The 13,285-nt window shown below is 49.5% G+C and overlaps 1 protein-coding gene across 2 annotated transcripts in view; it reads right to left on the bottom strand.

The window, feature by feature from the left end:
• The window catches only part of DCDC2C (doublecortin domain containing 2C), a 141,616-nt gene that overhangs the window by 109,721 nt on the left and 18,610 nt on the right, over window positions 1-13,285 (bottom strand). For both annotated transcript variants that reach the window (XM_030799903.1, XM_030799904.1), the window contains exon 3: window positions 6,602-6,678. In XM_030799903.1, the coding sequence (XP_030655763.1) occupies window positions 6,602-6,678 (77 nt within the window). The remainder of the gene's footprint in view (window positions 1-6,601; window positions 6,679-13,285) is intronic.

The raw sequence follows: 13,285 nt of genomic DNA, 5'->3' as shown, positions 1-13,285 counted from the left end.
GTGAGGACACAGCAAGAAGGCACATCTATGCAGCAGAGAGCACCCCTCGCCAGACGCCAAACCCACCAGCACCTCAATCTCGGACTTCCCAGCCTCCAGAACTGTGGGCAAAAAAATTCTATTGTTTATAAATTACCCCGTCTCGCGTATTTTGTTATAGCAACCCAAACAGACACCTCCCTTGAAGGAAACAACTTCTTCAAGATGCCTCCCAAGGATATAACACAAGAGATCCACATGGCCCACCCAAGTCTGTCACCAGAGTCATTGTATGTGGTTTACACCTGACTCATCCCAAAAAGGTACAAATGCAGGACTACTGGACAAACAATGGCTTGAACCCTTTAGCTTTTATCTGGACCAAGCAGTTGCCCCTCACTTCATCTGCCAGAAACATACCCCTGGGAAAATTCTAAACATGGGCTGAGGAAGGGGAACAGCTTACCCTGGACCCTTCCTTCACTGACAAATATGCTGTATCCAATTACCAGAGGCCCAGCGCCAATACATGCCCAATATGTCCCCACACTGATCTGCATGTTTTCTAAATGGTTAGAGGTTTTTCCACTGCCAAAATGCCTCCACGATGTCAGGTGCCAACATTTTCCTGGAAGTAATCTATCCCACTTGGGGTATCCCCTCTATAATTTCTAAGAAAGATCACATTTCACTAGCAAAATTACACAAGCAATTATAAATACAACACATTAGTCGAAGACTCCATTGCCATTACAGCCTCTTAGGAAGAGCCCACATGTCCAAAGTCCAATCTGGCTAAGCTGTCTGAAGAGCTGGGTTGTCTATGGCATGGGTGTTACCCATCCTTCTTACGACTCCCAGATCCTCACCCCATCCTCCTCAGAAATGGTCCCCCTTTGAAAGCACTACAGGAAGACCATGAGAATGCCCTACACCTCCTGGCTAACAAGAGATTCCAATTTAACACAGTCTGACATCCTCAGACACTGTCAGGAGATAATTAAATACACACAGTCCTACAATCAACAAATCAAGGCCACCTTTCCCCTCAAACTCCTGGATCAGCCTTTACACAGTTTGAAAGTATGAGATCTGGTATTTTGGAAATGCCACCATCGGGAAACTAACCTTGAACCCCACACAAGAAAGGCCTTGTGCTGTTTTGTTCATTGCTGTCAAATTACAAAGTGTTCAACCTTTGTCCGTGTCTCATGGCTATATATATATATATATATATATATATATATGGATGATTCTGACTGGAAAGCACCCCAACCAGAGATCTCAAACCACAGTTCTATTGACAGCCTCGGGCAGCAGATGACAGCAGAGGCAGACGACTGTCCCAACAACCGTGGAACAAGCGGGTGATGCCATGACATGGTTGGCTTCTCTCCAAGATCATGGAACAAGAGCCCACAGATTCTCCTGCCTTTTCATACTGCCCAACAGACTAAATCTTCTCCCACAATTCCTGTATCTTCCTCCCAATTGCATCAACTACTCCTCGGTCCCCCAAAGCACATGCAGCCTCCCACTGGGCCCTCCCTGGTTCCCTCCATCTCGATCTGCCTGCGCCACCCCAGCGCGGCCATCACTCCCTCCTCCTCTCGGCTCACCAAGCAGCAGATGAGACCAACAGGTGAATTCCTGGATTCGCACTCACCGCCCCCACCCTACTCAGTCCTGAAACTGGGGCCCCCTTCATGATGGCTTCATCATACTCACAGATATGGTCCTGACAGGAAACATCCCATACACACAACCAGAGCAGTCCCCTTCTGAAATGGCACCGAACTGTAATTTCAAGGCCCCCAAGACTGGGACTATGACACGGCCTCGTGAGCTCAAGAACACCACAGTTCACGGGAATCAGTCTAATAGACATAGCCTGTCTGTGGGACACAGGGAGTCCTCCATGTCCCTGCAGCAAGACACATTCTGTTCTCCTGAAACAGGAGCTCAGTGTAAGGGCCAAACTCCCTTTAGACATCATCTTCCTTCAACACCCCATGATGTCAACATCACAGGAAATTATTTGGCAAAGAAATCAGGCAAATGGAATTGCTGGTTAAACAGGATTAAAATGCCCAATCAGTGAGAAGATGATGGTTAATGTTACATTTCTGCCTTTGGGATCTACTCCCGGTTAGCCCTTCAAGCCTCTGTCACAACAGTACAGGCAATGACCAACCCAATTATGCTCACAAGGGTCATTACTGTGTGTGTGGTCATAAGACATAAAAAGTGCTTCCAGCCGGTGGACAGGCTCCTGTCATGTGGCCAATGCCGACCTTCAAATGGCTAAATGTGACAAACTTCACAAAGGAGACTCAGAAATGTGAGTGCTGCCCCAGCTGCCGGTCCTGAGACTTGTGGACCAAGCACTCGCGGACAGGAAGCCGTCTTAAGTGGGTTCTGGAAGGACCTGCTGCCTGGAGCCAGCCTGGTAGGGTGGTCTGTTCCTCCCACTGCACCCTCGCCTGTGGTGACGGATACGCTTTAAGGTTACAAAGGGGATCAGCAAAGCTAGCCCCCCCCAGAACTGGAACATTCTGTCTCCTACTTAAGACAAGCTGCTGCATCATTAACCCCAGAAATGTCAGAACTTTGCAAATGACTCCACAAAACGGACTAGCCTCAGACTACTGACCGGAAACCAGGGAGGTGTTCGTGCATGAGTCAGTCCTCAGTGCCACCTGTTTGTAGACGACGCTCGAGAGGAAATTTGTCAAGAGACAGTCACAGCAAAGGCTCACACCCAAGACACAGCTTGTTGGAGGTCAAGAGAGTGAGGGCCGTGATCAACTCAGTATACCACTGGAGGCTATATGAGTAAGCAGCAAACTGTTTCTCAGAAATGCAGAATGTTGGCAAACTGACAAACTGCGTACGCCACCCAGAAGGACTGCTGAGGGCAGTCACGACCCAGGCGCAAGTGTTTCTTATGATTAGGCATAATTGAAGCCTGTTAGTAATAATATGAACCTGTGATCAATTAAGCAGCTGATGAATCGTTGTCTCCTTCTCCCTGCTCATTCTACCCAATAAATAGGAAGGGCTGTGGAAGCTCAGGGGGCTGCCTTTGCTCATTAGAAGCAGCGAGCTCTCTTCTTTCCCTGGTCCTTTCCTTAAAACAGTTCCTTTTGTTTTTGTTATTATTTCTACATTCGTCCCTTTGTTCAGTCATAATGATGGTCTCAAGCAGTAACAGTAGTAACTGCTGTAGGGACAGTCTCAAGTAGTAGCAGTGGCAGTTGGACATAAGAGCTAACACAGCTTACATCCTCCAGAAAAGCACTGACTTGGATCTCCCTTTAAATAATTTCCTCCACTTACTGGATGGTTTAGGGAGCTCCTTAAGGGACTCAGTTTCTTTATTTTTTTTAAGAGATGGGGTCTCACTATGTTGCCCAGGATTGTCTCAAACTCTGGGGCTCCGGTGATCCTTCTGCCTCCGTCTCCCAAAGTGCCATGATTACAGGCTCGAGCCACTGTGCCTGGCCCCTGGCTTCTTTGTATCCATCCCGACGGTCATGCCTTCATCTCCTGATGCATACCACCCTCGTGGGAGGGTTGTGCTCCTCGGCTGTCTCTCAGCTCCTCCTGAACGCACAGCAGCTGGAAGCAATGGCTAGACCCTTCTCCTCAAGTCTTCCTTATGACAGATGGTGGTTGTTCTACAAGGAATAGATCTGCTCGTCCTCATGAACAAGAAGGGGACTGAGTTTCGCAGAACTCTGGCCTGTGACAACTCTGTCCCAACTCCTGTGCTGAGATACAACCGAACTCTAGCATGTGTCCAGCAGCATCAAGCCACAGCCATAGGATGACCCCAGCCCCACCACTAAACACCCACCTGAGAAAACCCAGGGCTGCCAGGAATATTTGCTGTTCGTCCCAGCCAACACCTGAGATAGGCCCCTGACCTCTCTTTCTTAGAGCATTGACAAATATGCATCTCTTAGCAATGCAGACACATTTCCCGCACTTAAGATCCCTCCCTTGAACTGCAAGCATCAGGCAGGACAGGGCCTGTCTCCCAGTCTCTGGCACAGGACAGAATCCTAACTTCCAGAACTGCCAGCTTGCAGACCAGCTGCCTGGCCACCTTCACTGACCAACTCTTTGTACTTTTCCACTTCTCTGATTCTCATGAGGCCCCACTTGCTCCCATCTCTCATTCCCCCTTTAAAATGCCCAAATCACTTCCACACAAATCAGAGTGGAACTCAGCTCTTTCCCCAACTATCAGTAGTTACTAAATAAAATCTGTTTTCACCGCTTTCACTAATGTCCAGCTGTGTCTATCTTTGACGTCAGTCTTGCAACGAGGGCCAGGGCCAATGGTCCCTTCTTCTCCAGTTCTGCCTGGCACGAATGTGCCTCCTCCCCACAGAGGAGGCCTGGGGTGGGCTCTTCTCTTCCCCCACTCCCTCTGGTCTCAGGCTCCCTGTAAAGGGCAGGGAGTCCCCAAGTAAAACCACTCCAGGGCCCAGACAACTCTTGCCAGCTCGCTTCTAAATAAACGACAAAAGATCTTTTAAACCCTTTTTCTCCCAATGACTCAGGGCGTTTTCCACGCCAGTGTTAAGTGGAATGAGTGAGTGAATCCCTTCCTAAGTGACAAGGGACATGAGAGAGAACACCGGGCAAGAGAAGTGACCTCAGGCCACACAGCTCAGTCAGTGCCAGAACCAGGGCTTCAATTTGAGCCTCAACCTCCAAATCGGTGACTTCCAACCCATGCACTCACCACCAGCTCAATCCCCCAGTGATCCCGTCAGGGGAGCCCCAGGCACTCTCTCCAGCATCCGGCTGCTGCAGAACACAGCTCAACAAGCCAGTCACTCCCTCGCCAACTCTCCTCTTGACCAGGAAGGGTCACAGCCCGCCCTTCTCTCCGGAGCATCTAAGCCTCTGAAAACCGTCATAACAATTGTTTATGTGTTTTTATAGTGACAAGGACTCCGAGGAACACAATCAGGTTTTGTGTGTGTGTGTGTGTGTGTGTGTGTGTGTGTGTGTGGTAGGAAGGACTCTGCACTCAGATGGATATTTGGGTCCATCTAGTGGAAATTCCAACACACCAAGACAAAGGATGGGCAAATGCTGCAAGAGTGCGTTGGTTTCTCATTGAAAAAAATAATCATGTCTGTCAAATGAGTGAGGATCATTGACGGCCTGGGTCACACACACAAAATGTGGCTTTAGGGATGGTGTTTTTGTCAAGAAGGACCCATAAACCAACGATGTTTCCTGAGGTTGCTGTACGTTCTGCAGGAAAGACATCACTAACAAAATTCAGAAATACTGTGTCTTATTATTTCAAAACAGCTCTTAGATACATGAAAAGTGGTGTGGAAAGATCTGTGTATTTAGGTGGCCCCCTTGCGGAAGCTTAAAGTAAGGTATTTTAAAGAAATGGTCACTGACATTTTAAGGAAAAGCAGAAGGGGGCCAAGTTTGGCGAATTCACGGTCACATTTCCTTCATCTTCCTCCTTCCCAGCCTGAGGATCTGCCGGGTGAATCAGGGAGTTTCCAGCCTCATGAGCCTCCAAGCCCTTGCCTCTCAGGACTGAGAGGGGACGTGGTAGAGGTGACTGGCTCACACAAGGCTGGGACCCCCACATGAAGAGCTCAGCATTCTCTGGAAACTTGCTAAGATTCCTTCCATTTAGACCAGAACGTGGTAAAATGGAAACATGGTCCATGTCAGGGCTTTAATCACTAAAATACTAAAACATCCCAGTAGGAGGACAGGGGGAAGAGCTGCCATTCAGAGAACTGCTACGCTGTGACAAGCACTGTGGGGCTGGCTGCAAACATTCCTGAAGCTAACCCTCACCACCGTGTGCTGCAGACATTCTCAGCCCTGTTTTCCACAGTGGGAGACAGCCTCAGCCTCACAGTGAAGCAGCAGGCGCAGGTCCCAAGCTGATAAGACCAAAAGCCGGGATGTAAACCAACGTTTAGTTTAAGTCAAGTGTGCTGTCTTTTTCCAGCCCCAAAAACATAATGCGGACGGATGCACACGGTGCTCACAACTATTCCCAGTGCCTCCCACTGAGCAGCTCGGTGCCTGGCACTGCCAGCGGCATCCCAGGGCAGCGGCCAGTGAGGCGCTAATGTACTCCGTTCCTGTAGCAACACCTGACTTGGGTGTGCTGTAGCCCACAAGGGCCTTTTGGTAGCAAGAGGTCAAGGGGTGGGGGAAACAGCTTTTAAATTTCCCTTCAACGTGCTGCAGCTGCAACTGCTACATTAAAAAAAAATCAAAACAAAACTTCAGAGCCTAAAACTAAGCTGTGTGTATGATGCTCTTATCTTCGCATCCCCAGGTGAACTGTTCTGCAAACAATGGCATGGAGAGTGGATTGCTTTTCTTTTCCAAAATCAGTGCTCAAGTGGAGAAATAAAAGGTGGCACATGAACAGCTGAATCAGAGAGGAGGTGGTCTAGGAAAAAGAAATCGCCTGTCAGGGAGTGAGAGCACGAGGCGGGGGCGGGGGGCGGGGAGGGACAGAAAGGGGGCTGAGGGGCATTTGTCAGGATAGAAAGTATTGTTTTTGGGGCGCTATGGCACAGTTTGATTTTTTCACCCATAATATTGTACTCACTTTATATGTCGAGATATACGATGATATGTTTGCCACTTGGAAGGCACATTTATATCACAGTGCACCACCGGTTTGATCTGAAAAAGGAAAAAGTAAGCCTGAGAATTCGGTTCAAATTAGCCAACACTCGTTAAATTCAACAGTGTGCATGGCACTGCCCCAAAACATAAGAAAAGGGGGGAATCCCTTTGTCAATAGAACACCCAGGGGCGGGCCCAGGAGGGATACAGAGAAAAGCAGACCAGGTGCTGGGGGAGGAGAAGATCCCAGCAAGTGCAGCGTGAGGTGGTCTGGGGCTGAGGGCTCTGCACTGCACATGGAGGGAAGGGCAGGGTGCGGGGACTGGGCTGACAGGCAAAGGTGCCACCAAAGGCTGTGCGTCCATGCTAGGGAGGCTCCCCGTGGTCCCCAAGAAGCGTGCGTCAATGGCCTACTATGCCGAGGAGCTTTGCTGGCCAAGTTATGGGGCCCCAATTATGGACATGTCGGTTCTGATTTCATTACAAGACTCCAACCAGAATGTCCTGGCTGGGAGGCGGGAGCCTGTTTGCTGTGAATGCAGGCTGAGAGGCCGGGCCAACCCCTACGGCCTGGTGACAGCTTCAGTCTCAGGTCCACTGCGGATAAGACATAAAGGGGGAAAAGAACTACTGAGACCTGTCCCAGGTAAGCAAAGCCTGTCATCCTCACGGCCCTACTGTTTAAGAATGTGCAGAAAAGCAAATGGGGGGAGCACTGATTGGGAAGGGATGTTAACCCCCAACCCTGTGCCGAGTGACAGGGTCCTGGCCCCACCCACAAGGCTGAGGCTCACCGAGGACACCCCAGCACCTCAGGCCTGGCCTTCCTCTGAAGAACTGCTCCCCTGTCCGTGTTCTGTCTCTATATCCCCAGCCCACCAGGATAAGAAGCTTGGGGTCCCTTCACACTTCCCACCCCTGGTTTCCCCTGGATTGGGACCCCGTTTGCCACTGCACACACCTCCACTGCAGTCCCACTGCCTGGCTTACACCCCCCATCCCCAACGTCTCTCACTTGGATGATGGCGACATCCACTCAAGGGATCCTCGCCAGGGTCCCGCTCCGTCACCTCCCACGGACACCATCGTCTTCCTGACAACACTGCTGGGTGCAGTCTCCCTCCCAGATCCACCCAGCAGCCTCATCACTCTCTGCTTGTCTCCCTCCAGGATCCACCTGGCAGCCTCATCACTCTCTGCTCATCTCCCTCTGGGATCCACCTGGCCACCCTCATCACTCTCTGGCAGTCTCTCTCCGGGATCCACCTGGCCAGCCTCGTCACTCTCTGCTCATCTCCATCTGGGATCCACCTGGCAGCCTCGTCACTCTCTGCTCATCTCCCTCCGGGATCCACCGGGCAGCTTCCTCCCTCTCTGCTCATCTCCCTCTGGGATTCACCTGGCAGCCGCATCACTCTCTGCGCCCTACACCCTCCATGCTATGCTCCTTCGGCCACCCTGGCCCCCAGCCAGTCCATGTGCTTCCTGGGGCCTCTGCTGCACAGCAAGGGCCTCTGCTCGAGCTCCCACAGCCTCTCCACCTCCAGGGCACACGTTCACTGCCCTTCCAAGGCCCAGCACTGGGAAGCCACCTCTAAGCTGACATCAGAATCGATCATCCCCCCCCGGCACTAAGCCAAATTCATTTGGTGTCCTTCCTACTGCCTACTTCACACCCACCCAGGAAACTCCCAGCACAGACACCATGGCACGGGCCCTACCTGCACCTCATCCCCCAGAAGGTCGGGTGGCCTGAACCTGTCAACAGGGCCTCCTTCCACACCTAAAGCTGCTAATCCACACCCTCCCCTCCAAGCTGCAGCCCCCTCTCCCTCCCCAACCCAGACCCAGCTTAGCACAGAAAAGGTTCCAGCAGCTCAGCATCTGAGTCCACTGCCAACAAGTTCAGGTCGGGCAAACGTGTCCCTCCCTCACTTCCCAGCTCTGCCTTGGGACTCAGGCTCTTGAACCTCACCTCTGCCAGGGGTCTGCTGCCTACCCACTTGCCTACACCAATGTCAGGCCAACAACTGGGGGGCTTTGCTCCCCAAGTAAGACACAGTGGTAATAACTCTTCCTGCCTGGCCCAGCAGGGAGGGTCCTCCTGGGGTCCTGCTCCTCGGCGCCCAGACCCCAGCCAGGTTTCACAACTCACGCACAAAAACACGAGACGAACCACTTAACCTATTAATGTTACAGGAGCTCGACTACGTCACCCCAAGTTGAGTAAATGTCATCTATGAAAGTGGCTTGGCCAAGAACAGCACCCAAGCCATGCACCCCAGATGCACAGTGAGAGAGAATGAGCTGCACACCTCATTAACAGAACTGTGTTTTAAAAGAGGAGAGGGGACAGGAGTTACTCTGGGTCTTCTGTCCCTGAAGGAGACCAGGGAGGTGTGTCTCATGGGGGCTTTGGGAGGAGGGTGAGAGGAACCAAGACAGCCACAGCCGCTGCAGAGAGGCCACTCTGGCACCTCCCTGGGATCCTACGATGCCTTTCTCAGAACAGAGAGCTGCCCGAGAGGCAGCGAGAACACAGTGAATCTCAGAAGCAGCCTGGCAGACGGGAAGACCCCAGGCTTTGGAATTGGTCAAATCTGAATTCGAATCCCAGCTCTACGTCTGACTGTCCATGTGGTCTGAAGAAGCAACTACACTTCTCTGAGCAGCAGCTGATTAATTTTTAGAATGGGGATCAACGTGCGTTACAGAGTTCTTATGAGAATAATATTGAGATAACAATGAGATAACATTTTATAAAAGGCACCATGCAATACCTATAACACAGTAATATTCAGTTCAATAAATGAGAGTCCCCCCACACACAGACACGCAAACACACACAAACACACAGAAACACAGAGAGAGACAGAGAAGGGGGATGGGGGCTGTTCAGGCACCTCTATCTTGTTACGGCTCAAATAGAACTGCTGATTTTATCCATAGCCAGTGGATCAACCTAGGCTTCGCCATCTCAGAAAATGGTGCACACCAGCCCCATTTGTTCAACTACAAAATCTGGGAGGTGTTCTTGAGTCTTCTCATCCTTTATGCCATCTGTGCATCCATCAGCTCTACTTCAAAGCCACACCACGGACCCTTCACTCCTCACTGCCTCCACTGTCTCTCCCCTGCCCCGCGACAATCCTTCCCTCATGGCAAGCAAAGCAGCCTCTGTAAACACAAGTCAGAAGGCAGCGTGATGTCCCTCGGTGAGGCCCGCCTTACTCTACCTAACCCTCACGCTGACCCTCGGGCCATGCAAGCTGGCACTGGCTGCCTCTCTGCCGTGTCTCTGCACCCCTCCCAGCCTCCCTGCTCTCTGGCCATGCTTGCATTCTTGCAGTTCCTGAAACACCAGCCCATTCCCACACAGGACCTGAGCCTGGAACATACTCACAGATCTTTGTCTGGTTTGCCCCTTACGTTAAGAAGTCACTTCGACGTCAGCTCCCCAGAGAGGCCCTCCCTGCCCAGTCACACACCTGCAGTTACTTTCATCCAAGCACTTCATCCTGCCTCTGCTTTCTTGTTTGTGTATTTGCTTCCATCGTCCTTTGTGGAATGGAAGCTTCTGAGAGCAGGGACCCTGGTTGTCATGTTCAACCAAGTACCTCCAGTGCCTGAACGATGAGTGACCCCTAACAGGAATTCAATAACTATTTCATGAAGACAAATGAATAATGGATGAGTGAATGCTACCATGATTAGGGAAAAACAGCTCTGATGCTCTGAAAAGGATTCCAGGAAAAGAGGCGCCATGGAAGAAGGTGGAAAGCACACCTGCATCCATTCTACCCTATTATCATACTAGATATAAAATTATATACACCTGCATACTCATGATAAAGAAACTGACGCCATGGGTACCAACAATGAGCATGAATTTACAGACCTAGATTGAAAACAAAACAACAGAAATTATCCTCTGCAAAATTCTATTAAAATACAGACACCCTAAGTACCAGCTTTCTGCTTCATTGCATAAAATTATGGAAACAATGAGCTAACTGCTCTTTTGAGGTGTTAATGATTCATTAACCCTGCTGTCACCTGCCTAATTAAATAACTCCAGCAATTAAATAATGTGATTCTGGACTTTTTTCTCTGTACTTCATAAAATAATCTCCTGAACAATGTCAAGTATATGTATCTGATGGTGATGACAGCCTCATTCACACTTGTCAGAGCCAAAGACTCACACCACTCATCTGCACTGAGAGGCTGAAGGACGCCATGAGCTTTAGACCTCTTCAACCAAGGCAATTCAACCAAATCTAAATTAAAGACGGAAGACTCAAGATGACCACAGGTGTATCTCCCCCAAGGAGCAACTACAGGTTACTGAATACCCACCGTGGATCAAGCATTGCAGAAGACTCTTTACCTGCATTCATACCTAACCCTCAACATAACCAGGCAAAATATCTAGGTAACAAAGACTCAGAGAGGTTTTGTCATCTTCCCAAGAACACACAGCTATTAAGTGTCCTAGCCGTGATAAGCCATCAAAAAACATTTTATTTTACTTTTTAGCAAAATGAGTCCTGAAATCCATACCCATGTAGCCTAGTACTCAGGAGCCTGTGCTTTGGATCATCCACGATCCCAGTACTGGCTCTGCCACTTACAAGCTGTGTGGCCTTGATCAAGTTGTATAACCTCCCTGAGCCTCAGCTGCCTCCTGCACGCAATACTAATAGCAGTAGTGCACATCTCATAAAGCTGTTGCCTCCAAAGTGAGTAACACGAAATGAGATAATGCATTGTCAAGTACTTAGCAAATGACTGTAATGAGGATTCAGTTGATAACAGTGTATTAGTTTGTTTTAACACTGCTAATAAAGACATACCAGAGACTGGGCAATTTACAAAAGAAAGAAGTTTAATTGGACTTATAGTTTCACATGGCTGGGGAGGCCTCACAATCATGGTGGAAGGCAAGGAGGAGCAAGTCACATCTTAGGTAGATGGCGACAGGCAAAGAGAGCTTGTGCAGGGCAACTCTCATTTTTTTTAAACCATCAGATCTCGTAAGACTCATTCACTATCACGAGAACAGCACAAGAAAGACCTGCCCCCATAATTCAATCCCTCCCACTGGGTTCCTCTCACAACACATGGGAATTGCGAGAGTTACAATTCAATTGTGGGAGTTCCTCCCATGGCACATGGGAACTGTGGAAGTTACAAGATGAGATTTGGGTGGGGACATAGCAAAACCATATCAAACAGCAATTATTGTGGCTTTGTTGTTTCATCTTGGGCTCCAAAGTCCCTGCTCTCTCCACCTCTCCAATGCTGCTCCAACTATGCTCCGTGAACATCCCCATGGCCCCTTCCATGCAAAATATCCAACTAAAAGCCTGCGAGAATCTAGCATCAGGAAAGGACTTCACCACAGGAGGATCTCATATGAAGCAAATTGTTCTGATCAGCTCTCATATATTCAGCACCGTGCAGGATGAATTCACAGAGAAGGCTCTGCTGAACAACCCTGCAGCAGGTGCTTAGCCTGGGAGTCTAAAGAGACACACAACTGCCACCGTTCATGGAAACCTCAAGGGGAGTGCTGTGGTCTTTACATTTCTTGCCTCATTTTTCAGAAAAAAGGTTGCACTGGATCACCCCAAGGTCACTTCCAAGTCCCATTCTGTGATGCTGTGAGTCAAAGAAACAATCAGCTTTACTATCTCCCCAAAATGTCAAGGAGCCTTACTAGGCTAGCCGTTCTGGAACAGTGATGTAAGGAGTGCTCAGACATCAGAAATCTCCTCCCACCAGCCCCTCACCACTTCCTGGAGAAACGTGGCAAACCGCAACCCTGTCTCTGGTTTCACGTGGCACCATGGGCTCCCAAGCGGGAGAACAGGCAAGTATGGCTGAAACATGGTCAGGCGGAATGGTACCTCTGCCTTCTTGGTCATGGTGATAATGAGGTTTTGTTTTCCACCTTTCAGAAAATGTTGCAATTCTTTTACTTCAAAAAAAAAAATCGGGTTTTATGATTGACTTCGCTGATTTCATGTGCTTTGTAAAGTTCTGTCATCGTTTTAAAGGCTGAGATTTTGCCTCCTCTGGAAGGTTAGGAAGGAAGCAGGTGTCCCAGCTCACCAAGCCCTGCACCCCTAACTGGGATGCCCTCGCTGGGAAAGTCCATGTCTGAGTTCCTTTGATGTTCCTCTAGGATGATACCTGACTTGAATGATAATGGACCCTAAACGGAAGTTGCTGGAGCTAGCGGAGCTCTGCACCATACAAGCTAGCATCCCCATGCCTCTGATGAGAAGACTGGGGCTCAGAGAGCAGTGACTTCTCTGAAGTCAGCACAGCAGCACCCAGGAAGCTAAAGCCAAGAGCTCTGCTCCTGATCAAGGGTGTTTGCCCCCTCACTGCTCTTCTTACATGGAATGCAATTTGAAATTTTATATTTCAAATCTTATTTTTTCAGAATATATTTCTTTAAATTGAAAAATGCTTTCTCTTCTCTGTAGTATTTTGAATTACCAACGGCTCCTCATCCCTAAGTTTCTCTCCTCATCACCATCATCACCACCCCAGCAACCTTAAGCCCCCTTCTCAAACAGTGGGGAGCGCACATGCAAAGCAATTAACCAACCAACAAGTATTCTTGAGTGAGCAACATTCAGAAGACACCCTT

The sequence above is a fragment of the Nomascus leucogenys genome, chromosome 19 (genome assembly GCF_006542625.1).
Source record: "Nomascus leucogenys isolate Asia chromosome 19, Asia_NLE_v1, whole genome shotgun sequence".
Lineage (NCBI taxonomy): Eukaryota > Metazoa > Chordata > Mammalia > Primates > Hylobatidae > Nomascus > Nomascus leucogenys.
Note: the sequence above shows the minus strand (reverse complement) of the source record. Positions and strands in the feature narration are given on the sequence as shown.